We start from the raw sequence: 26616 nt of genomic DNA on the forward strand, positions 1-26616 counted from the left end.
TAGCCCCACTGTGTCTTCAAGGTCCAGGCCTCCTCTCTGACAAGCGAGTTAAACCCACTTCCCCACAGCCTCTGGGACTCAGGCAGAGAAGCCAAAAGGCCTGAGGAGGGCCGGGGCTTTTGGCAAACTGGATAGTGCACCTTGAGGATCCTTTCTCCCACTTTTGCTAAGTACAGACAATCCTGCCCAAGCTCAGATCATCACGTCACAGCCAGCCCCAAGGCCATCCCTTCCAGGAAGCAGGCCGGAATAACACCCACAGCTGACATGCGGCATTAGCTCGGTGCTGAGTCAGGTCATTCATCCTCATGACAGCCCCCTGCAGCAGGTATTGTCATTACCCCCACTTTACAGAGTTGGAGACTGAGGCCCTGAGAGGTGAAAGGACTTGCCCAAGGTCACTGGGCTGGCGAGCAGTAGAACAGGGATTTGAACGTTGGCTGTTGGCTCCAGAGAAAAAAGCACTTCCTGTCTCCTCTGAACCCGAAGGGAAGACTGTCCCTCCCATTCTTTTCATTTTCCTATTCAAACACCTTTACTGAACCACTGTGGCCACCTGCCCCTTCTCACCACCTCCACTGCTACCATGCTGGTCCAAGGCACTGTCACCTCACTTGGCAGGGTAACCTCTTAGATGTCTCCTTGCTTCCGGCTCTCCCTCCACACCTGCTCCCCCTCACAGCAGCCAAAGGGTCCCTGCAACCCAAAGTGGACCGCGTCCCTCCTCTGCCCAATGCCCTCGCTAGCACCCAGCCCACCTGCGCCCCACTGTGCTCTTATTTGTCCAGTTCCAAAGATGGAGGAGCATCTGCTATGTGAACAGGAAGATAACGTCAACCTTTACTGAGCACTTACTGTGCCAGGTGCTGCACCGAGCAGGCTCCTTGTATTATCTCGCTTAATCCTCACAATGTCACGGATTTATACCCCATTTAAGGTTAAAAGGAAACTGAGGCACAGACAAGTTCAGTCAACTTGCTGAGAGGACCACAGTTCATGAGTCGCTCAGCAGCCTGGCCAGAAGCTCTCCTTGCCCTCACTTTCACATAGAGAGTGGCTGGCCCTTGGCTGAATGACTGCATCCTGGGGTACTCTGCACGCCTGATCGCACATGAGACTTGCCCCCCACTGCCCTCTGAGGGCAGAGTCACACAACTCCATCATCTTAGGCTCTGGTCACTCAGATGTGATCCCCTGGAGAAGTGAGTTAGTGATGATGATCATGATCATGATGGTGATGACAGTCTGAACAGTGACCGAGTGCTGATACACCAAAGTTTCTCCACCTCGGCACCATGGATATTTGAGGTCAGATGATTCTCTGTTGTAGGGGCTGTCCTGTGCATTATAGGATGTTTGGTGGCATCCCTGGCCTCTACCTACTAGAAACCAGTAGCACCCCAGAGCTGGGACAACCAAAAATGTGTCTGGACATTGTCCAATGTCCCCTGGGGGCCAGAATCGCCCCAGCTGAGAAGCCCTGCTCTAGGCTCTCTATCCTATTGCTTTACCTCTGAGTCTTGCCATCAGCCCTGGGAGGTAGGCGGAACTATCCCTACTTCGCAATCACAGGAGGAAATAGAGGCTCAGAGAGGCAAAGGAGTTTGGCTCACATCTCGTGCCCATGAGGCTAGTTCTTCTATCTGTGAGGGGGGTCCCAGGTAGTACAGAAAAAGAGGCTATGGAAAAGCAGTTGCCTTCCTTCTTCCAGCCTACCACCCACAATTCCAAATGCGTTAGTAATCCTGCAGGAAGAGAGAGGCTACTGCAACAAGCGTCAGCCTCTCTGAACAACAGCCCAATGGGGTACCCAAGGATCAGACACCCTTACTGGCCAGTGGGTACCTGAGCTGCTCAAACCCAGGTCTGTCTGATGCCAAGTCTTGGCCACTAGCTACCTCTGATGGTCACCGTGGCAGAGGGGCCCCGCCAGGCCAGGAGGTCACAGGACTCCAGGACACATGCATTCAGTGAGGGCCTACCCTCTATGTGAAACTGAGGGAAAGGAGAGTCACTGAAAATGCCCACAGTCTGCTGGGCCTGACCCACCTCCCATAGTTCCGGGGATGCAGACTGGGCCCACCTGCCCAACTTGCTACCCCATCTCCCAGACAGACCTACAGAGGAAGCTGGTGAAAGGGGCTGGGGCAGGGACCCAGGGAGAAGCCCACTTCTCAAAAGCTAGAGTCCACCAGGGGCAGTGGCATGGTACTCACGAATTTTAAGAAAACGTTCCCAAGTTCATGCTGAGACTGTGGTTCCGGGTGTAAACAATACTCCAAGGCGGCTAAGAAATCTTTATGAACTTCCAGGATGTCTTCAATGTTCGAGAACAGGATCTGTGAGGAAAAGACAGGCCAGAGGACAGCGTGAATCAAGGCTCGGAGGGAGAGCAAAGCCAAGCAATAAAAAAATACAAACCTCGGTGCAGGTGACACTGTAGTCAAAGAAGAACTCTCAACCACCGGAACTGGTTTACCACTAATAGAAATCATTGTAATCACAGAAATATTGCCAACATTTATTTACTATCATCGGGATTAGTGACTAATTCTGTGTTAAGAACTTTACATGCATTCATGGAATCTAATCCCCACTGTAAATCCATGAGATAGAAACTATTATTATCCCCAATTTACAGATGAAGAAGTAAGGCTCAGATAAAATAATATTCCCAAGGTCAAAGTCTTGCAAGCAGTTCCACATTTAGTATGCAGACATTCATCACAGTCAGACACAACTGCTGTGTCCAGCCCACAGGAGGGATGTTGAAATTACGAGTATATTTCCATGCACCCATTAAAACGACGTGGTAGAAGAAAACACAATAAGGAAGGAGGTTAGAAATACGCTGCCTAAACTCTCACAAACAATATATGAGATTCCCTGTTTCCCCACATCAACCTAAAAGTGTAAAACACTAGTACAATTTGACCCAGCAATCCTACATTTTAGAATTTAACCTTCTGATCAGTTGTTCCCAACTAGGGGCAATTTTACCCACCACCCCCGCCACACACACATGGGATATGCGGCAATTGTCAAGGGACATTTTTGGTTGTCACAAATTGAGAGGAAAGGGGGTGTTTCATAGACAGAGGCCAGGGATACTATTAATCCTTCCTGCAATGTACAGGACAGCCCCCGCAATGAGCAATTATTTAAAAATACAATACGATTGTATTTTTTTAATTATTATTTTCTTTTTTAGAGACGGAATCTCGCTCTGTCACCCAGGATGGAGTGTGAAGTGCAGTGGCGCGAACTCGGCTCACTGCAACCTCCACCTCCAGGGTTCAAGCAATTCTCCTGCCTCAGCCTCCCGAGTAGCTGGGAATACAGATGCATGCCGCCATGCCTTGCTAACTTTTTTTGTATTTTAGTAGAGACAGGGTTTTACCGTGTTGCCCAGGCTGGTTTTGAACTCCTGAGCTCAGGCAATCTGCCCGCCTTGGCCTCCCAAAGTGCTAGGATTACAGGTGTGAGCCACCTCGCCCAGCCCTCATGATCGTATTTTTTTTTTTTTTTTTTTTTAAGAATAGTTGTAACAGCCAAAAACTGGAAATAACTCAAATATCCATCCCCAGGAGAATGGATAAGTACATTGTGTTGCATTCATACAATGAACACCATACAGCAAGGAAAAAGAGGGAACCACAGCTACACACAACATCATGGGCAAATCCCACAGGCAGGCAGGGACTCGAAAGAGCTCACTTTAACATAAATTTCAAGAACAGGCAAAATCAATCCATGGTACTAGGAACCAGGGATTACCTTTAGGGAGGGAGGACTGACTGAGGGGGCCCAGAGTGGGTAGCTGGGGCTGGGAAATGCTCTCTGCCTTCATTTGGGTCACGGTTACACTGGTGCATGTGTATGGAGACACACACTGCATTCAGCACTAAGGATTTGCACCCTTTACTGTACGACACTTCGACCTCATTAAAAAAAAAAAAAAACTGTACTAACTCGCAGTTTACAATTATAATGAATAATTTTTAACTATAATAAATAGTATAATAAATAAGTGGAGTCAACAGTAGGTGCTCAGTCATATTTGCCGAATGAATGAGTGAACAAATGAATGCAGGCATAGAGTTTAGATCCTAGGATCCCACTGCATGAACACACACCCCCTACCCCCAGGACGAGCCATGCAGAGACCTTGAGCAAGTCCTTGACATCTCTAAGACTCAGTTTTCTTATGCAAATAATTCGGTGTAGCATTGTCAACATGCAAGGCCACCGTCCAGATTAACCAGGGCGTTTGGGGGGAATGTCTTCTATGACCGAGTCCTTTGTGTACTGCAAATACTGGGCACCTTGGACACCAGGACCCTTAGAGCCCCGAAGCCTGAAAGGCAGCTCAGAGAGTGAGGTCACACAAAAAGCCAGGCCTGGAGAGCCAGGCTGGAGCCGAGCCATGCACACAGAAGGCCTATTGATCTCCTCCTCAAACTCCCCAGAGCCAGGGCCAAGGCCAAACTGGACCCAATTACTCATCAGCCCTGCCTGGACACTGGATGCCCAGGGCGGGAGCGGGGGCCGGGGCTGCCAGAAGAGGGACTGGAGGTGCCAGGCTCCCGGGGGCACTTGGGAGAGGATTTTCCACTGGCTCCAAGCCTGAGGGCCCGACACGAGGAGCCCGGAAGACGGGGGGCGGGTCACACTGAGCACAGAGGGGAAGTCTTGGGCTGGAAAGTGGGGCCCAGGGCTGATTCCTGCTGATGTCCACCAAGCACAGCTTGCTCACAGGACAAGAGGCCTCCAGGGGCTACAGGGAGTAAGCTGGGGCAGGGCAAAGCTGGTAGCCAGCAGTCAGCGGGTGACACGCCTCTGCCAGCATGCACACTCTCTGAGCATGGGAAGAGCAAGGCATAGAGCAACACAGATGCTCTAGAAAAGGGGCCAGTCCGAGCATCCACACCTTGACATTCTCCTCCGTGAGGCCCTTCTCCACTGAGTCAGCCACGTTCTGCCGGATGCGATGCAGGAATGCCTGGAGGAGAGAAGCAGAGAGAGGTGAGTGTCTGCGTCTCCAGCTCTCCCATGGAAGGCCCTACAGAAGGCTCTCAAGTTCAAATGCCAACTAGGATCTGGGAGGTACCATGGGTCCAGGGACACAGGCAGGGGATGAAGAAAAACGTGCTCTGCTTACACCTTAAACACACTGGAACAGCCCTCGCTCCCACACTGAAACCAGGGGTGTACACTGTGCACCTATGACACCAGGCCCTGCGCTGGGCCCTGAAGAAACAGCAGAGAAAATCTCAAAGCCCCTGCCCTCGAGGAACCTTTGGCCCCAAGAGATATACACCTGCTTCCTCACCCATGGGTACCTCTCAGACTCTAATTCATTTCTCTTTTCAATTTTTGTTACTTTGCTTTACAATTTAACTTCTGAATTAATAACACAGTCACATGGTTCAAAAGTCAAAAATATAAAATGGCAAAAACAAAGAAAGTCTCTCTCCTTACCCCAGGCCCAAACCATCGAGTACCTCTCCAACCCCTATAGGAACCCCAGCTACTAGTTTCTTTGGTATCCTTCCAAAAAATCTGTGCAAAAACAAACACACACACACACACACACACACACACACACATCTATTCCTTTTTTTTTTTTTTTTTTAACTTCTCTACACACCAAAAAATAGCAACATACACTGGATGACCTGCACCTGGATTTTCTACTTAATATAGCTCAGAGATCCCTCCAGATCATCTCACGAAGAGCCAGGAATCTACTGTTTGAATGGACCACAGTCCTTCTACCACCCTTTCAGGAGCTTGGAACAGACAAATCACGTCTCTCCTCCGTGAGACGCAGCAGATGAGTGTGACTATATCAGGGCAGAAGCGACAGGGGCTGCAGGAGTTGAGGGTGCACCATTCACGTGGGGCCACGTGGGGAGGCCGCAGGCCCGGGACCACCAGAGGTTCAGATTTGGGTGTTTTTTGTTGTTGTTGTTGTTTGTTTTTAATGAAGCCAGAAATTAGAATTTTTTTAAAAAGAGAAATCTCCCAGTTTTGAAGTGTTGGTGAAAGAGCTCTCTGTTATTGCAAGGAACTGGATTTCAGGGGTTGCGTGTAAAAGTGGGGAGACCAGGGCAGTAGGGTGCAGTGGTGCCAACAAGAGATGACGGTGGCCTGGTACCAGGTGGTGTGGGTGGAAAAATGGCAGAAAGAAGAGCTGTCAAGGGGTCACACGGATGGGCTGAGAGAGTCACAGCGATCAATGTTGGGGGAAGGAGAGACAGCAGAGTCAGCACCTAAGGGAGACCAAGGCCCAGTACCCACAGCCACCTCCGCCTGGTTTGCCCCAACTCCAGGATGTGGGATCTGGCTGTAGCCTAACCTGGAAGCAGCCACATGGAGACCCCTGGGAAAAGGAATTCATGGTGCTGGTACAGCCGCAGGGCCATGGGGAGCTGTGGGGCCTATCAGTCACCTACCCTGCCAAGACAGATGAGAGCTTGGGAGTCCCCAGAGGGGCTGGTCCAGGTGAGCACCTGGTCTTCCTGTCACAGAACCCAGGTGCAGGCTGATTAAGACAGGGGCTGCGAGAGCCTGTCTCATCCTACCACGCTTGTCTGGGGAGATCTCTGAGAGATGGCAGGGACAGCCCAAGATAGTGCTGGGGTCAGGGGAAGCGGGGCAGGTAAGCAGAGAGGAGGGTGGCCCTCCGCACATGGCTGTCAGATCCTTTCCATCACCCAGAGACACAACACGTCCATGCCTGCCCCCAGGAGCCCAGACACCTGCCCAGACTCAAGCCTCTTGGGAGGGGGCGCAATGACAGTCCGCAAGGCGAGTCACAGAAAAAGGCAAGACATAGGAAGGCAGCTTTGTCTCTGTCCACACAGAGTGCAGAGCCATCTCAGTCAGTCTTGGGGATTTAACCCATCTATGCCTAGAGTTCCATTACTGGAACACTAAGCTTGTGGGAGTTATTTATATCCTACTCTTCAAGGTCATTGCCAAGGTCTGATTTTTTATTTAAAAAAAAATTGCAACCTCTGGCATAAATGGGTTAAATCCCCTTTTTTTGATGACCCCCATGTTTATATCCCCAGCCTGGACTTCTCCCCTGAAACCCCAGACTCTTATCTCCAGCTGCTGATTCAATGTCTCCACCGGGATGTCCAAACTCAGCCTGTCCAACACTTAATTCCTGACCTTCCCCAAATTCATACCGAGCTCTTCCCCACTCGATTAATGGCACCTCTGCCTTTCAAGGGCTCTAGCCAAAACCCACCAGCAGTCCTTAGTCCCTCTCCTCTGACATTCCATTTCCAGTACATCAAATGTTACCAGCTTTACCTGAACACTACAACCACTGGTCCCCATCTCTACAGCCACCCCCGCCAGTCCAAGCCATCATCATCTCCTGCCTGGACTAACACAGCCATTTCCCTCCTGGTCCCCTTCACCCTCCCAAAAGTCTGTCCTCTACACACACAGCCAGGGAGATCCCTTTAAATATGTACAAGAGATCAGTTAATCCACGCCTTTAAAATCTCCATGGCTTCCCACTGCACTTAAAATCCAAATCCTTCCATGGTCCCCATGACCTTGTCCTTGTTAACCTCTCTGATCTCATCTTCTAGTACTTCATCCTCCCACATAATTCAATATAAATAATCTTCAGCCACACTGTCATTCTAGATTCTATCCACCTGCCAAATACACTCCTGCCTCACGACCTTTGCATATGCTGTTCCTGCTGGCAAGATGTTCTCCCCCGTTCTGCCCTGAGCAGCCTCCTTATCCATCTGGCCTTAGTTCAAACGTCATCTCCACCAAGAGGCCCTCCTCTTCTTAATGCCAACTCCTATCTTCCCATCTTGCGTTAAGAGCTCATTTGACAGATGAGGAAACTGAGGGTAAGCAATCTATACAAGATCCTAAGGGAATGGCCAGGACAAGCAGGGATCATGGCTGGGATGAAACCATAACCCCCAATCCAACAACAGAGGCCAGGTTTGGAAACTGGTGAGTCTGAGTTTCAACCACGGGTCCTTCCTGCTGTGTGACTTCAGGGAAGTGCACTAGCCTCTCTGAGTCTTCATTTACTCTTGCCAGTAGAGATCATAGGAATACAGCACCTTTTAGAATGTCATGGGATAAAGTAAATGGAAGCTCCCTGAAGGTCCAAATGTAGTGCTCAGCAAACAGCAGGTGCCTGAAAATCAAAGGAAGGTATGGAATGTGCCTGGCACAGTACCTGACACATGGCAGAGACCTGGACTCAGGCTCCTTGGAAGTCTGCAGATCTTGTTTGTTAAATGACAATGGGTGGGGGGGATAGGGACGGGGTTCCTAGAGGATGTTTTAACAGGGCCTAGGATACTGACAGGAAGTCAAGTCTCCAGCCTCCCCAGACTAGAGGGAGACAAAGACAGCCTCGCCCAGCACAGCCAGGGAGGGCAGGAAGCTGGGAGTGCCACACTCTGCTGGCCTAGATTGGGGCTTCCTGTCCTGGTTTCTTCACACGAGCTCTGCCACCGCCATTGTGCTGCAACAATGGGAGGCTCGGGCCACCCACTGAGGAACTGCAAACAAGCCGGTGTGAAGGCCACAATGGGCAGCTCGTGACCCGGAAAGAATGGGCAGCAGGGGCTCTGGGCCCAGCCCTCCTGCCGCCCAAGGCACGACTGGCTTTTCCAGGCAGCACCGGTGTCCCCTGCACTGGCAGGAATGGTGAAAGGGACTCTCCAGCGTGACTCTTCCTTTGTCCAAGGCTTGACAGCTTTGAAACACTCAGGTCAAAAGCAGCTCTCATCTCCGAAGCCTCCCTTAGACACAATACTGTTCTCAGGATTTCCAGGGCTGCCTGAGAAACTCCTCCAGCCTCAGAAGCTTTGCCCGTGCCTGGACTACTTGTCCTCACATCTGCCCAAGTCCTCCTCTTCATTTTATGAATATGATGATGAAGTACGTCAAGGATACAGAAAAGAATCGAGAGAAACAACAAACACCCACAAACTCATCACTACGCAGCTTTGGCAAATCTTAACACTACACCAAATTTGCTTGAAACCATTTGCAAAAAGAAATTCAACAAGTCTGGGGGAGGCACAGACTGGAAAGGGGATGACGAGGCTCTCGGGGGTGCTGGAAACATTCTATATCTTGATCTGAGCAGTGGTGACACAGGTCGCTGCATATGCAAAGCCCCAGCAGTATGCACTTGAGATTAGTTCAGTTTACCCACAGTACCATGCAAATATCAAACCTCAATGTATTAAACAGAAAAGGCAGAAAAGAATCGTTACAGAGAGAGGTGAGCCACTGGGCACCTTCCCTCCCTGCAAGCTACTTGGAGCTGGTGCTCCTCATTCCCACACATGCCTCTGCCCACTTACCAAGCCCGTGTGCATCTATAAGCAAGAGAGAAAACTGTTTTGCATGTTCACAACATTTTTATAAGTAGCGTGCTTTCTGCAACTTGATTTTCTCACTCAACATCACATCTTCCACATTTACCCATGTTGATATGTACACCGGGCAGCATCTGCCATCCAGACCCTACCCTTACCGCACACCACATCCAGCTGCCAGTGCCCGCATCTCTGGGCCTGAAGGCCCCGCTCTCATGCACAGGGCAGGCCGGAAGTGCTGAAGAAGTAAGACTGCCTGGGAGCAGCCCTCAGTGACGGCCAGCAGGACCTGGCATGAAAAGAAAGATGAGGAAACTGAGGCACTCGATGGACACTATCTCCCCGAGTGCCTTGATGGGATTCAGCTCCGGCAGCCCCCATGGGAACCCACTTGATGACACACCCTTCTTGGCTGCCTTCTCCTCCCTGCCTCACTCCCCCACTCTCCTACTGATGCCTCCTGGGTGACCTCCCAAGTACGCTACTTGCCCTTGAAATAGTCTCGGGACGTGTTCTTTGGAGAATCCACAATAAGACAGACCTCAAGTTGTTCACTTCATTGCTTACTAGTCAAAATTACAGCATAAGGTAATCACTACCATGCTGCAGACACTTGTTTCAACCATCCTTACTGTAAACAGTGGCGCTCAGGTGTAAGTTCCTTCAGCTGTAGTCAACTGGGGTAAGTTCCTCTAGGTGATGCACAGGTTTCCTCGAGCCCAGGCGTTCAAGTTCCTCTAAGTATATACCCAGGTCTTCTGGGGCATAAGAGAAGGACCAGAGGGGCTGTTTACTCGGCTCCCAGCCTGAGTGTCTCCATGGTCCCCAGAGCTCTAGACTTAGCAGGAAGCCACATCATGATTGATTAGTGATGTCTGCCATGGATGTGGCAGGGAGAGGGTTAGAAGGATTATGAGTTTGCCATCTCCAACAAGCTCCCACTTGATGGAGAAACCAAGAGTATGAGACACTGGTCTGAGGTCAAACAGCAAATTGGTGACAAAACCCAGATTAGAACCAGGTCTCCCAATGCCAGGCTAGTCCCACCCCGGTCCCACCTAGCCTGAGCCCAGTGGTTCTCGACTTTGGGGTGATTTTGCCCCCTAGAAGACATGTGCCAATGTCTAGAGACATTTTGGGTTGTCACAACTGAGGACGGGGTGCTCCTGGCATCTAGTATGTAGAGGCCAGGGATGCTGCTAAACACCCTCCAGTGCACAGGGCAGCCCCACAAAGACACAGCTGACCGCAAACAACTGTGCCAAGGTCAAGAAATCCTTGCCTTACAAGAGGCTCTGATTAAAACCTAGAAAAAATTCAACCTCTTCCACAGCCCAAAGACTGTCTAATGTGGGCTCTTCTCACCCCACTGGCTCAGCCGCAGGCACACTGGTCTCCTTTTCATTTCTTGAACATACCAGGACCCCACCATCCAGGCCTTGGCACGTGCTGTTCTTTACCTACAGAGCTTTTCCCAAGACATTCAAATGGCAGGGGAGGTCCCTCCTCTCTGGACCCATATAAGAGAGGATCTCACCCACTACATAGCCACCTGAACCCTGTTACCCTTCACAGACGTCACCGCTATTGGCTGTGCTCTTATCAATTAAGTATGGATAGGTTTGATCATTCAGCATCGTCACCCTCACTAAAGTATCAGCTCCCTCAGGGCAGAAGACAGTTTCCTTGGCCGTCTACGCAGTGCCTAGAACAGAGGCTGGCACACAGCCGGTGCTCAAGAGAGACTGGTCGGTGGAGGAAGGATGGGAGAGACGGGGAGAAACTGAGAACAGGCTCCACAAAGTAAACTGATACTGAGCTGGGAGAGGCCACTAGAAGAAGAACACCTTTTTTAACTCACTATCTACACCTTTGGGCCTTATGTGCAGGTGCTGCTCTAGGTGTTTTAATCCTCAAACTCCAGGAGGCAGGCATTGTTATCATGATGTCCATTCCACAGAGGAGCCTGAGGCCCAGCACAGTGAAGATCTTATCTAAAGCCACACAGCTGGTAAGTGAACGAGCTGGGCCTTGAACCCAGACAGTCTGAACTGGTAACGTGTCCCCAACACACCCAATCACACACCATCGGTGAGTGACTGTGGACAGTGAACCACATCAGCCTTTAAAACAGGTAGCAGCTGCCCTTAGGGGTGCCCCTGGGGAGCTACCATCTGCCTGGAACCCATGGCTGCTATTGCCTGGGGAGGATACATCTCTCCCTGGAGATAAAAAGGACAGAAAGAGGCCTTGAAGTCACTCCCTGAGACTGATGCTGGCAACCTGATCTGCTTGGGGAGAGGGCCCGACTGCCCCCAAGGACACCTCTGCCTTGGCTGGGGTGACCTCACCAGACATATGGTGAAACTTGAGAGGGCCAGGGGATGGGCTGGGAGCAAAGGGAAGTCATGATTTGTGGGGAGGTGGGAGGGAGCTTCAGAACACAGCAAAGACAAAGAAAAGGGGGTGCCCTGAGGACCCCATCCCCAACATGATCTGGGTGGCGGGGAGTCAGAAGCGAAGTGTCATGGAACGGCAAGGGCCTTGGAATCTGAGTGATGATAATAAAATTGCTATAGTAACAGCAGAAGGGGCTTACACAGCCTGCTGCAAGCCGCCCCACACAGCCCAGAGTCTGGGGAGCTCCCCAATTGCCCAATGACCCCTTCAAATGCCCAAATCCTATGCTCCATCCATCCAAGTTCTGGGCATTTATCCTACAGGGAAAAATAAATCTCATACGTGTCATGAAGCTTTAGCTTCAACATCTGATTTATAATTCCATCACTGGGGGTTTAGTTAAATAAATTACCATCCAGCTCAACAAGGAATGATCACGCTAAAAATAGTTTGCAGAAGTCTATTTAATAAGATGGAAAAGGGCTATTGATGTATCCTTAACTAGGAAAAAAAATCAAGTTACAGACAAGTACGTAAAATATAATCTCATCTTTGGTTAAATAAATTCTCTCTCCCTAGGCATAGAAAAATGAAGTATGGAAGGAAACACCCTAAACTATGTAGGAATGTAGCCAAAATTACTAGCTGTCTCCTAATATCGTTCTCTCTTTTTCCTTTAGAAACCAGAACTCCTGATTTAAAAATAAGGACTGTATGTCCCAGCATCCCTTGCAGCTAGGTGTGGCCACACAACTAAGTTCAGGCCAGTACGGCATACATGGCGTATTATGTACGACATCTTGGAAGTATCCTTGTGGGTTGGGGGAGGAAGGGGTAGGGAATCTAGTCTGCTATTTCCTCTTCCTACTGACTGGATCACAAATGCGATGCCTGGAAGTGAAGCAGATATCTTGTACCATGAGGTAGAAGCCACATGTTGGGGAAGACAGAGCAGCATTCAGTAGGCATTTATGTTCCTAGTGATGGTGCAGCCAACATATCCGCCCTGGGTCGCCTACAATTACAGAAGAAGGAAATAAACTTTCATCACATTCAAGACACTGTTATTTGGGTTTTATCATGAGCCACTGAACCTAATTCTAACTGACAGAGGGGAATTCTAAAGAATTTCCCTGTTCTTCTTTCTTCATTTATTTCCCTTTCCAGATTTCTACAATGAACATGCTACTTTTTAAGCAAACGTCATTTTTAACATAAATGCATGTTTTTATTTTTCTGGAGGGAGGGGTACTAAACACACCAGGCTCTCTCTTGCCCACCCCATCACCCACCCCATCGCCCACCCCAATCATCAGGGCCCCTGGCTTCTCCCTTCTCCTCCTTGGGCATGTGTATCCCTGTGCAGTGAAGGCAGTGCCCGCCAGTGGGGAACAGAGCAGGGGCCAGGCAAATATGAGACAGAAAGGTTTTCCTTTTGCAGAAGAGCCTCTGAGCTGCTGACCAGCCCTCCTTCTCTGTGTCAACTCTGGAAACCTGGGGACCCCCACAAGCTGGCCTGGAGCTTCCACAGCCTAGGCCAGAACACAAGAATGTCCACCACCCAGAGCCCACACCATTGCCCAGGCTGAGATTAAAACCCTCTCCACTCTGTTCCCACCTAGCATTCCTTCATCAGGTCCGTGCCAGGAGCTGAGAGCCATTGACTCAGAACCAACTGAGGCTTTCCCAAAAGGCCCAAATTTTGGATTTGAAACATCCTCTTGAAGGATTCCACCACTGACTCATTCAGTCACGGACTCTGAGAGGACTGGGAAGAGACAGCTTTTTTAAAAAAAAAAAAAAAAAACAAGTCAGACTTACTACTCCTTTACTCCCATGGCACATTTACAAAGTGCATATATGTATCAATAATTTGTGTCATTATATAGTCCATAGCACAAACATATTGCTTTGAATTGTATCTTTAACAGGCTAATGTCTTCCTGAAAGCATACAAAGAACCTACAACTGAGACCCCCTGGGAACACACCAAGGCACCAACCACCCCAGGGCCTTTGCACTTGCTGTTCCCTTTGCCTGGAAGACTCTTTCTCCAGATATCTGCAGGGCCCTGACCTCAATTAATTCCTGTATTAGTCTGTTCTCACACTGCTAATAAAGATATACCAGAGACTGGGTAATTTATAAAGAGGTTTAATTGACTCACAGTTCCACATGGCTGAGGAGGCCTCACGATCATGGCAGAAGGCAAATGAGAAGTAATGTCTTATATGGCAGCAGGCAAGAGAGTTTCTGGAGTGGAACTCCCCTTTATAAAACCATCAGATCTCGTGAGACTTATTCACTATCACGAGAACGGCATGGGAAAGACCCGCCCCCATGATTCAATTACCTCCCACCAGGTCCCTCCCATGACACATGGGAATTATGGGAGCTACAATTCAAGATGAGATTTGGGTGGGGACATAGCCAAACCATATCAATTCCCCTCTAGAATCAAATGCCAGTTCTTCTGAGGCCCTCCCCCACTGCCCCATTTGAAAGAGACACCCATTCCCCTGCATGCTCTATCTCATCCTCCTCCATCCCCACAGCACTGCCCTCCACCTGCATTGAGCTGTTTCTTCACTTATTGTTCCTCTGTCCCCTACAATGTCAGTCCCAGGAGGGTGGTGGCCTGTTTGGGCAGTATCCACCCACTGGGCCTAGAACCGTGCTGGACACAGAGCAGATGCTCAGTAACAACGGGTTCAGCAGGTGACTGATGGTCAGCTTGTTTGTCCTGCATAACAACACCATGAGGTACGTTACTGCATTCCCTTTTTAGGAAAGAGGAAAACAAGGCATGAATCACATGACAGGCTCTGGAGTCAGCCCAGCCTCGCACCTCAGTTGCCTCATCTATAAAATCTGTGTCATGGAGCCTCACCTTGCAAGTTGCTGACACGAGGATTACATTTGACACTGCTTGTAAACCGCTTGTTGCCTCTGCCCCACGGTGGGAGCCCCCAGCTCCCAAGATCCAGCCAGGATCACAGAAGGTGCCCCATAAGTCCTCAGTAAATGTCCAGTGAAGGGGTGGGCACTTTTAATTCCATGTAGCCCCTGGACCAGCTCAGACCAGGCCCCTCCCCTGGGCACATTCCTTGGACCTACAGAAATGTTGGAGGCCTTTAAAAATATGTGCACTGGCTCCAAATACAAAATGAAAACTGTATTGTCAAAATGAATAAATCTTGATTTAAATGTCTACAAAATTACCAATCAACTCTGCCCGTGGTTATGTGCACAGAGAATGCAGGGAGTATATGCTGTGGGTACATCTTAGCAGGTCTACCATGATGGGAGCCTTGGGGTGGTTCACCAGATGCAGCAGACCCTGAGGCAAGAAGTGGAGTACAAGTAGTTTCTGTGGGAGGTGGGAGGTGGTCCCTGGAAACACCAGCAGGGAGGTGGAACCAAGAAAGGGAGGCAGACCACGAAGGGTACGAGACCAACCAAGTTACCACCATGAGGCCCCAGACAGACTGTGTCAAATGCACACCTCAGAGCCACCCTCAGAGATTAAGGAGGCTGGGGAGTCTGTACACCGGTCCTGTCTGTCACTGGTTTAAGGGCAGTGAGGGTGATCCTGGCACTCCCCATCTTCCCTGAAAGAGCAGCTCAGAGCAGACAAAGCCATCAGGCAGAGGAGCACAGGTGCTGGCAGTGGAGCGTCCATCTGGTGTGTCCTAGAGTGGTTGAGGTGTCGCAATGCAGCCTTAAAAAGAAAGAGGGTATAGGGCCCCTCGAGCACGGGGGGTGAAAAGCAGGGCTTTGCAGCACCGCAGCCATACAGGCCAGGCACTCCAGCAGATGTTTTCCTAATACACACCAGGACGACCTCGCTGCCTGTGAAAACACCAAAATACTTCTGAGCTGATGGGGAAAAATCTCTACATGTACAGGGCTGAAGGTCAGCGGAGGTGGCTGTGGAACCACAGGCAGTCCCTGGTCAGACACGGAGACAGGCTTCAGGTGGAGCAGACACAGGGAGCAAACAGCATTGCGTGTATCTGAGGATACGGCATCATGGGCAGGGTCAACAGCTGGGGCAAAGGCCCAGAGGCACATTCAGTCTCTCCAAGACAATCCTATTGAAAACGTCTATCCCTGCTCTGTTTTCCTCACAGCACCTGTCACCATGGACATTATGTGTGTGCATTATCAGTCTATTATCCATTTAGCCCACCTAAATCCAGGCTGTATCTGCGGGGAACCCGCACACGCTCCCCTGCAGAGGCCAAAGACATGGCCAGCATTCCACCTCCTCCTCCCACGCCCTAACTCTCAGAAGACTTCCCTGCCCTTAGAAACTCTCCCTTCTCCTTGCTAGAAGGGCACTGTTATCTCCTAAGCAAGCAGAATGTAAGAGTGGACGAGACTCAAAGGATAGAACCAGCCACCTGGTTCAAATCCTGCCCCTGCCACCTACTGCTCTGTGACCTAGACAACTGACTCCATCTCTCCGGGCCTCATCTATAACATGGATGGGGACCATAAAACTGCTGACCTCATGGACTACTGTGAGGCTGATATGAAATAATGCAGGCAGGCCAGGCGCAGTGATAATCCCAGCACTTTGGGAGGCTGAGATGGGTGGATCACCTGAGGTCAGGAGTTCACGACCAGCTTGACCAACATAGTGAAACCCTGTCTCCACTAAAAATACAAAAATTTGCCAGGCATGGTAGCTCACATCTGTAATCCCACTTACTCAGGAGGCTGAGACAGGAGAATCATTTGAATCTGGGAGGCAGAGGTTGCAGTGCGCTGAAATCGCGCCACTGCACTCCAGCCTGGGCGACAGAGCAAGACTCCATCTCAACAAAAAAAAAAAGAAAGAAAGAAAGAAAAAAAGAAATACTACAGGCAAAGCATTTAAGTGGGCTCAAATCCCAGCTCTGCTGCTTACAAGCTGTAAGACCTGAAGTAAATTATTTATTCTCTCTGCCTCCGTTTCCTCCTCTATAACAGGAGACAAAATGAGAACACAGGATTACAATGAGAATTACAGAAGCTAACACACATAACCAGCACCTGAATGGTCTCTGGTGCATGGTAGGTGCTCAAAAACATTCGCTACTATTGGCCAGGCATGGTTGCTCACACCTGTAATCCTAACACTGTGGCAGGCCGAAGCAGGCTGACTGCTTGACCCCAGGAGTTCAAACAATCAACCAACATGGCAAAATCCCTTCTCTACTAAAAATAAAAAATAAAATAAAATTTAAAAATAGCCAGGTGTGGTGGCCCGCAGCTGTAGTGCAAGCTACTTGGGAGGCTGAGGTGAGAGGATCACTTCAGCCCAAGAGGCAGACGTTGCAGTGAGCCGAGATCGCGCCACTGTACTTCAGCCTGAATGACAAAGTGAGGCCCTGCCTCCAAAAAAAAAAAAAAAAAGCATTGGCTATTATGATCTCCCCATCTTGAGTTTCTAGAGTGTCTGCAGGGAGTCCAAGCTCTGGTGTAGGCAGACAGAACCCACGGTGCTTCCTAAGGAAACCTGGATTGCAATCAACCACAACTGCAGGCCTTGTACATGCACCAAGCACACTCACGTTTATCCCACACTATTTTTACTTATTGTTGTTAGTTTTTTCCATCCTGCAAACAGTTCTATTATTATAGACTGACTGCTTCCGAGTCTCCTGAGGTGAGAAGGGGAAGGCTTTATAAATTGCAGAGCCCCCCACATCCTCATTACCACCAGCGCACCCCTCCGCCCTGCCCCATCTTCTTTGCTGACTGCCAACCACATGACCTCAGCAAGTCACCGCACTTCTGAGTCAATTTCCTGGACCAAACAAAAACCGGGGGAGGAGTAGTTGTTGAGGTTTAAGTGAAATGATGCAGGTGAACACTTCGTAACTACAAAGGCTTCCTGGAAAAAGTGACAGAGAGGCTTAGCCAGGAGACAGAGGCTGGACTAGGAAAGGGGGCAGGAAGTTGCTTACGACGATATTCTAGGTGCACAAGCCCTCTCCGAGTACCAACCATCCCAGCAAGTGTTAACCAGGGCCTGCCATGCACCAGGCACCCAGCTGGGTGCTGGAGACACAGATAAAAGCCATGACCGTGCCACGGAAGGGCTTATGCATTCTTACATTCACCTATTTAGTCAGCAAATACTTACTGCACACCTATTATGTGCCAGGCACTGTGCTAACAGCCAATGACACATCAGTGAATGAACGAATCAGACTAACTCCATATCTTCACAAAGCAGTGGCAGAGACAGACTATACACTGACTTTAAAATAAAATGGCAGGTAGGAATGATTGCTACAGAGAAACATAAAGCAGGATAAGAAAACAGAGAAGGATAGGGTGGGAAAGCTATTTCAAGGAGATGTTCAGAGAAAGCCGTTCTGAGAAGATGGCATTTGAGCAGACACAGGCAGCAAACAGCATTGCGTGTATCTGAGGACACAGCATCATGGGCAGGGTCAACAGCCAGGACAAAGCCCCCGAGGCACATTCAGTCTTTCCAAGACAATCTTATCGAAAATGTCTAACCCTGCTCTGCTTTCCTCACAGCACGTGTCACCGCGGACATTATGTGTGTTCATTATCAGTCTATTATCCATCTAGCCCACCTGAATCTCACCTCCAGGAAGGCAAGGATGTCTGTCTGTCTAGGTCACTGTGGTGTCCCAGAGCCTAGGATCGGATCCAGCACACAGCAAACCCTCGAAAATGATGTGTTTAATTAATTAGTCAATCAATCATCTAGAGTAGACTACTCCCACCCCTGCCCAGCTTCTAGGCCCTGGTAAAAGGTGCCCACTTCTCACCCCACCACGCCCCATTCCCCACCACATTGGGGGAGGAAGTTGATGTAAAAAACAAGTTGCAATAACCTGTCACGAAGAAGTCTGATGCAACAGTGGGGGAAGGCAGTGGGGGACACTGAGAGGAACCCAACGCTTTTCTTCCTGCAGCCCCTATCGAGGGGCTGGGGCCTGGCCTACAATCTTCCCTGAGTTCACCAACAACCCATCCTTCCTTCAACAGAGATTTATGCAGAGCCTCTTCTACATGATAGGGCTACCTCATGGGTCTCAAACTGGTAACTCACAGGCATCGTTCATTTGGCCTGCAGAGGGGTTTGAGAAACTTGGGCCTAAGTTTGAATATCAGATTTCCCATTAAAATCCAAATTCCCTGCTTCTTTTGAAAAAACTGACACACGGGTCTCAAATGCCCACAGGGCTGCAGGTGCTGTAGAGCAGAGACACAGCCAGGACAAGTGCTCCCAGGACAAGTGCTCCTCAATTTCCCACCACCCAGCCCGCTGCTGCATCCTGTGAGCACCCGACTATGAGACCTCTGTCCTAGACACAGGTAAGGCAAACCTGAAACCTGCTGCTTCACCTTTACCCTCTTCCAGGGCAGACATCACTAATGGAGTGCAGATCTTTTTTCCTGCTGAGTCTTCTCCACACCATTCAGAATTTATCTCCCTTCACTGTTGTCAGAAACGGTCTAAAATCCTTCCCATTCAAACCCCAACTTCTCCCTACTCCTTTGGGCTCCTCAGGTGTTGATTTTTTTCCTGAAGAATGGGCTCATCAGAGTGGGATTCCAGCAGAGATTCTCAACCTTGGTATCCTGACAGTTAAGCGGATAGTTCTTTGCTGTGAGGGATGTCCTGTGTATTATAAGACACTCAGCAGCTTCCCTGCCTTCTACCCTCTAGATACAAATAACAACCCTCCTCTCCTCAGTTGTGACAATCAAAAATGTCTCCAGACATTGCCCATGTCCCCTAGAGGCAAAATCATCCTTGGTTAAGAACCACTGCATTACAGCAAAGCTAAGAAAATGGACTCTAGACAGAGCCAAGTATTCTGGGTTCAAATCCTGGTTTGGACATTTGCTGGCAGTGTGGCCCTAAGCAGCCTCTCTGTGCCTCAGCTTCCTTCTCTATGAAACAGGGATATAAAAATGGTACCTGACTGCTAATAGTATGAAGTTTCTTTCTATTTTTCTTTTTCTTTTTTTTTGAGACCAAGTCTCGCTCTGTCACCCAGGCTGGAGTGCAGTGGCACAATCTCAGCTCACTGCAACCTCTGCCTCCTGGGTTCAAGCGATTCTTCTGCCTCAACCTCCCAAGTAGCTGGGATTACAGGCACTTGCCTCCACACCTGGCTAATCTTTGTATTTTTAGTAGAGAAAGGGTTTCACTATGTTCGCCAGGCTGGTCTCGAACTCCTGACTCAGGTGATGCACCTGCCTTGGCCTCCCACAGTGCTGGGATTACAGGCGTGAGCCATCGTGGCCAGTCGATATAAAGGTTCTTTCTGAGGTGATGAAATGGTCCTAAAATTAGATGGTGGTACAACTCCATGAATATACCTAAAACCATTCAACTTCAAATGGGTAAACTGTATAGTGGTACCTGAATTATACCTCACACTATTACACCAAAAGAAGAAAAAAAGATAGATACCTGCATCACAGAAGCATGGTGAGAATTTGATGGGTTAGGATAAAGGACACTAGGAAGCACTGTACGAACCGTAGCCCTTATCCTCAGCACCAGCCCTCGCCCATCTGGGGCCTGCAAGGGCGTGTGGCTGGAAGGAAAAGCCTCAAGTGACGGAGACAGTGGTGGCTGGGAACAGGCCCTGCTTTGGGTGGCATTTCCCGCCGGAATGTCCTGGACAAAGAGAACCAAGTCACTCGGGGCCCCAGGATGCAGGGCGGGGTAGCTGGACGTCCTGGGGTCCCTGGGCCTGTCTGCAGCAGGACAATGAGTGGAATGCGGTCTCCTCTCTGTGGGGCTGACACTTGACATCTGAAGACAATGACTTTCAAGAGGTTTTGTTTTTTCCTCAGTCCAACTATTTTGTTTCCATCTTCCCAAACAATTGTTCCTGGGGCTGGAGGGTGAGCAGTCCCCCCCTTAGCTGGTGAAGGATTGTATTTGCAGAGTCAGGAAACAATGCACAAAAGTGAGAGAATGTAAAAATAGTGGCATTCAGGGCCTGGGCCTGGGGGAGGGAAGTGCAGCCATGGAGGTTTCCTCCCATTGATTTTTCCCAGCGCCTGCTCGGGCCCCAGGGAGGGAATTCTGGCAACAGAAGGGCCAGTCTTAGGAGTACAGACACTTGCTGCTTGGCTGCAGCTTAGGGACTTCAGTTTAGGGCGTGTCAACTACGTACCCAATGCTTCCCACAATTGCCTCATCCTAGACAATCTCATCTCCATTTTACAAAAAAGGAGTCGGAGGCGCTCAGTGGCTGACGCGGCAGCCTCAGAGCATGTAGCTAAGCAGACAAAGTTGGCCTCTGACCTCGAGGCCATCAGAGTCCAGGCTCTGACTTTCTGCCACATCCACTCTGACCCTCTTTTGCCATCTCAGCTTCGCTGACCACCCACTCACTTCCCACTAGTGATGGAGCCACATCATTGAAGTTGTGACCCCCAAGCTCCACAAGGGAAGAAACCTCTGTCCCTGGGGCCCAATACAGTGCCAGGCCTTCTGGTCCCACGTGAAAGGAAGGAGAACTTGCATGACAGAAGGGACCCAGAGCTTGCAGACATCAAAGGACTCTCAGAGAGGCCCCAACAGCCCTTGACCACTGTGGTGGGCCGAACAATAATCCCTCAAAGATGTCTACATCCCAATCCACGGAACCTGTGAATACATCACCTTCCATGGCAAAAGGGACTCCACAGACGTGATTAAGGTAGGGATCTTGGAATGGGGGGGATTATCCTGGGCTACTGAGGTGGACCCAACATAATCACAAGGATCCTTAAAAGGAAAAGAGGGGCTGGGTGCAGTGGCTCAAACCTGTAATCCCAGCACTTTGGGAGGCCGAGGTGGGTGGATCACTTGAGGTCAGGATTTTGAGACCAGCCTGGCCAACAAAGCAAAACCCCATCTCTAGTAAAAATTTTAAAATTAGCCAGACGTGGTGGTGCACACCTGTGGTCCCAGCTCATGGAAGGGTGAGGCACGAAAATTGCTTGAATACGGGAAGCAGAGGTTGCAGGGAGCCGAGAGAGCGCCACTGTACTCCAACCTGGGAGACAGAGTGAGACTCTGTCTCAAAAAAAAATAGAAAAAGTGGGAAGTAGGAGAGTGAGTGTCAGGAGTCACAGGAAGACTGGAAGATGCTATGCTGCTGGCTGGGAGATGGACGAGGCCACAAGTCAACGAATGCAGGGGACTCTGGAAGCCAGAAAAGGCAAGGAAACGGATTCTCCCCAGATCCTCCAGAAGGAGCACAGCCCTGCTGGCACCTTGATTTCAGCCCCGTAAGACCCAGTTCAGACTTCTGACCTCCAGAAGTGTAAGATAATAAATCTGTGCTGTTTAAAGCCACCAAATATGTGGCGATTTATTACAGAAGTCACAAGAAACTAATAGGACTGCTAGCTTGAAACATGTACACGAAAAAAAAGCAAACCTGTCGTATCTCCATTAATCATGGCCAAGCACAATTCTAATATTCTGTTATTATGATTACTACAAAACAGATGTTATCATAAAGTCTAGCTATACATTTCATACATTGGCATATGTTTAGTAAGCTGCAAAATGCCTTCTTTCCCCACCCACAAGTCTCTACAAACAAATATTCATTAAGGACAAATGGTCTAATAACAGTAATTACTATAATAATTACAGCAACATCAAGTATCTTTCACTATTCAGATCTATTCAGTTCCTGAGTTTAGAAAGCAAGAAGCCATTTAGAAAGATCAGAGAAGGGAAACCTTGGGATACTAAGTTGTCAGAACTAGATAATGCCTGTATTTCCAATGGAGCGTGGACACGACAACCAGCCACAACACATATTAAGTGCTTACTGCATGCCAATACCACACATATAGGAGGAAGCGACTCCTACATCCCCATTTCACAGTCAAGGAACAGAGTTATTTGCTCAAAGTCATGCAGAGAAGGAGGACGGAGCCAGATCTAAGTGCAGGCCCCAGGGGCTTCAGAGCCAAGTCTCTTTCCCACGGGACTATACTGCTTCTTCAGTTCAAAAATTGGGAGAATTGAATTAGGGGAAGGAGAAGAGCGTAGCCTCGTGGGAAGACCAGGAGTTGGGAGGCCTAGATCAGGGTTCCCAACCCCTGGGCAGTGGGCTGTTAGGAACTGGGCCGCACAGCAGGACGTGAGCAGCCAGCAAGAAGCAAAGCTTCATCTGTATTTACAGCCACTCCCCATTGCCCGCATGACCACCTGAGCTCCGCCTCCTGTCACATCAGCAGCAGCATCAGATTCTCATAGAAGCACAAACCCTACTGCAAACTACTCAGGCCAGGGATCTAGGTTGCGCCCTCCTTATGAGAATCTAATGCCTGATGATCTGTCACTGTTTCCCATCACCCCCAGATGGGACTGTCTAGTTGCAGGAAAACAAGCTCAGGGTTCCCACTGGTTCTACATCCTAGTGAGTTGAATAATTATTTCATTATATGTTACAATGTAATAATCATAGAAACAAAGTAACACAATAAATGTAATGAGCTTGAATCATCCTGAAATCATCCCTTCCCCAACCCTAGGTCCGTGGAAAAAAAATGTCTTCCTTGAAACCAGTCCCTGGTGCCAAAACGGCTGGGGACCCCTGGCCTAGATCACTTAGGCATCCCTGGGTGGAGTGACACCAAGGGATCATCACAAAATGCAAATGTGGTCACCCACTGCCCTGCCCAGCCCATCAGCCGCTTCCCACTTCTCCGAGAACCCCCTCCAGAAGGGCTCTGCAGGACCTGACCTCAGCCCCCACCAAGCTGTGCTGCAGCCAGCCCAGCCTCCAGGCTCCTCAGCTGTTCCCCAAACACATCCAGCTTGCTCCTGCCCCTAGGCCTCGGCACAGGTGCTCCCTCCACCTGCAATACTCATCTCCCTCCTGCCAAGTGCTTCAAGTCTCACATTCCCTGCCCTCCCCAGTGAGGTCCAAGGTCAGTCAGGGCCCAGGAAACCCATGCATAGGCTCCCATACTTAGTGCCACCATGGCTGTAACTAACCATGTGATGATTCAATTAACAGCAGGCTTGCCCACCAGCCTGAGACCCCTCAGAGGCCCCACTTAGTCCCAGTTTCCATCTTCTTTCATATATGCTCATTTCTGGAGAGTGACTGGATGGATGGGTAGACGGAGGGAGACCCCTTTCTCTGGGGCAAGTTCCTCACCTGTAAAACAGACACTGTGTAATAACACTGCCAGCTTCCTGGATTACCGTAAGGAGTAATCCATGAAATGCTACACACTAGCTGGATGATTTCGGATGACTGAGTCCGCCTCTCTGGGCCTCAGTTTCCCCATCTGCACAGTGCCCACCACTCAGGACCTGCTGACCTGGTTGCCAAATGTAGCCCTGCCACAGACTCTGTGGGACCCTGAGGAAGCTGCTCCCACACTCTGTTCCCTCTTCCGTGAAACAGGGAACACACTGGTCAGATGAGAGGATCTCAAAGGGCTCCCCAGCTCTGGGGCTAGGGGGTCAGGCCCACACATTCTAACCACCTCGACGCCCTGCCTTCCAGCCAGACCAGTGACAGTCAGCCACACCACAGACAGGCCACCAGGGATTCTGCAAGGGAGTCTTTCCGTGGCTCCTTCCCTGGGGGACCTGACTATGGGACAGAGCCCCCAAGGAGGGAGGGGAGATGATGGGAGCAGAGACGCAAGGAGAAGCCCCCTCAAATGCGGGCCCCAAAGAGGGGATGGCTGAGAGCTGGAAGGTGGAGGTTCTGGTGTCACACAGAGCTGGTTCAAGTCCCCATCTGTCAGCGGGGGAGGGAACGCGGGCCTCTGAACCTCAGTTTCCACCTAACTCAGAGGAGGAAACAGATAACGAACCCCAACTTCAGAGTCGCACCAGAGTGAAATGCCAACACTTATGTTACCATCACTGATGGGGTTCTAATCTGTCAGTGCATCGAGATAAAAGAACCCCCTCCAACATACCGACCACACTGTACTTTCCCGACATTTCCCCAGAGTCATGTGTCTCATTCCACTGCAGCCCCACTGCCCAATCTGCCCTTCCTAGGTCACCCCAGGCTCTTTCCTATCTCAGGTACTTTGCACGTGCTGTCCCCCGTCCCTCATCGTCACCGCACAGGATGCTCAAATATCACTTCCATGGAGAGCCTCCCCTGACCATCCTGGCTGAAGCGGCCTCCACCAAGCTGCAAGTCACTCCCAAGTCACCCACTACCTCAACAATCTGTTTTAATTCCCTGTAACGTAGGTAACACAAAGAGTTCTTTTGTGCATTTCACTAATTTAGAGTCCTCCTCTCTGTGCACTGCCAGCTCCATGAGGGCGGGGATCTCTGGCTGCTTGGTTCCTGCTGAATCCACAGCATGCGTTGAGGTAGACACAAGATGCTGAATGAATACTGGTTAAGAGGGGAAAGGAGAGGGAGTTCCATAAGCCTCCAAGCTTCCATTTCTACATCTGTAACACAGGATAAGAGCCTCTATCTCTCAGGGTTCTTTTGAGGATTCAAGGAAACATTACACAAAACATAAAGTGCTTAGCACAGAGAATGGCACACAATAAAAACTCAAATTTTAAAAATCACCAATGTCCATCAACCGGAGAATGGATGAACAAATGGTGGCGTCTTCACACAACAGAACATGATTCCACAATCAAAAGAAAATTGCTAACACACACAGCAAACTGGACGCATGTCAAAAACATAGTCCAAGGGAAAGAAGTCAGACACAAAAGGGTGTAGCAACCTGTGGGATTCCACATCTACAAAGTCCCAAGACTGGCAAGACCCTTCTTTGATGACAGAGGTCAGAAAAGTCCTCACTCGGCCAGGCGTGGTGGCTCACGCCTGTAATACCAGCACTTTCAGAGGCCGAGGTGGGCGATCACTTGAGCTCAGGAGTTCGAGACCAGCCTGGCCAACATGATGAAACCCTGTCTCTGCTAAAAATACAAAAATTAGCCAGGTGTGGTCGCTACTCAGGAGGCTGAGGCAGGAGAATGGCTTGAACCCAGGAGACAGAGGTTGCAGTGAGCTGAGATCGTGCCACTGCACTCCAGCCTGGGTGACAAAGTGAGACTCAGTCTCAAAAAAAAAAAAAAAAGTCATCACTCAAGGCTGGATAATGACTGGCAAGGGGCTCAAGGTGACTCTGGAAGCAAAGAATGTTCTAGACAGGCCGGGCGCGGTGGCTCACGTCTGTAATCCCAGCACTTTGGGAGGCCGAGGTGGGCGGATCATGAGGTCAGAAGATCGAGACCACCCTGGCTAACACGGTGAAACCCCGTCTCTACTAAAAATACAAAAAATTAGCCGGGTGTGGTGGCGGGCGCCTGTAGTCCCAGTTATTCAGGAGGCTGGGGCAGGAGAATGGCATGAACCTGGGAGGCGGAGCTTGCAGTGAGCCAAGATAGTGCCACCGCACTCCAGCCTCGGCAAAAGAGTGAGACTCCATTTCAAAAAAAAAAAAAGGATGTTCCAGATCTTCACCTGGTGGTGATGCACAGGTAATCACTAACGGAGCTGTGCACTTAAGCTTGTACACTTCACTGTTTGTAACTCTACTGCAACAGAAACTATTCCCATTTTTCTTCAGCAAAGGGTTTAAAAGGAGATTGTCACCGTCCACCCTGGTTTGTCCACTGTCCACGCATGGGTTGTTCCGGCTCAAGCCCTGAGGGTCAATACATCATTCTGGCTTCAGGCAAAGGCAGACCCCATCCCCATTCCTTCTACAACCGTACATCCATAAAGCCCTGGCTTCTGTGAGGTCCGCTGCCAAAGAGACGAGCCACCCTCCACATACACACCCTCGCTGCCTCCCAACCCTGCTTCTGAGAAGATTCG

General features: G+C 49.8%; 1 protein-coding gene across 1 annotated transcript in view; it reads right to left on the bottom strand.

Moving 5' to 3' along the window:
- Nucleotides 1-26616, bottom strand: part of PREX1 (phosphatidylinositol-3,4,5-trisphosphate dependent Rac exchange factor 1) — a 205285-nt gene that overhangs the window by 119304 nt on the left and 59365 nt on the right. The window contains exons 2-3 of the mRNA XM_033186674.1: nucleotides 4931-5002; nucleotides 2217-2339 (exon numbers count right to left, since the gene is read on the bottom strand). Coding sequence (XP_033042565.1) covers nucleotides 2217-2339; nucleotides 4931-5002 — 195 coding nt within the window. The remainder of the gene's footprint in view (nucleotides 1-2216; nucleotides 2340-4930; nucleotides 5003-26616) is intronic.

The sequence above is a fragment of the Trachypithecus francoisi genome, unplaced genomic scaffold (assembly GCF_009764315.1).
Source record: "Trachypithecus francoisi isolate TF-2019V2 unplaced genomic scaffold, Tfra_2.0 Lachesis_group21, whole genome shotgun sequence".
In the NCBI taxonomy this organism is placed as follows: Eukaryota; Metazoa; Chordata; class Mammalia; order Primates; family Cercopithecidae; genus Trachypithecus; species Trachypithecus francoisi.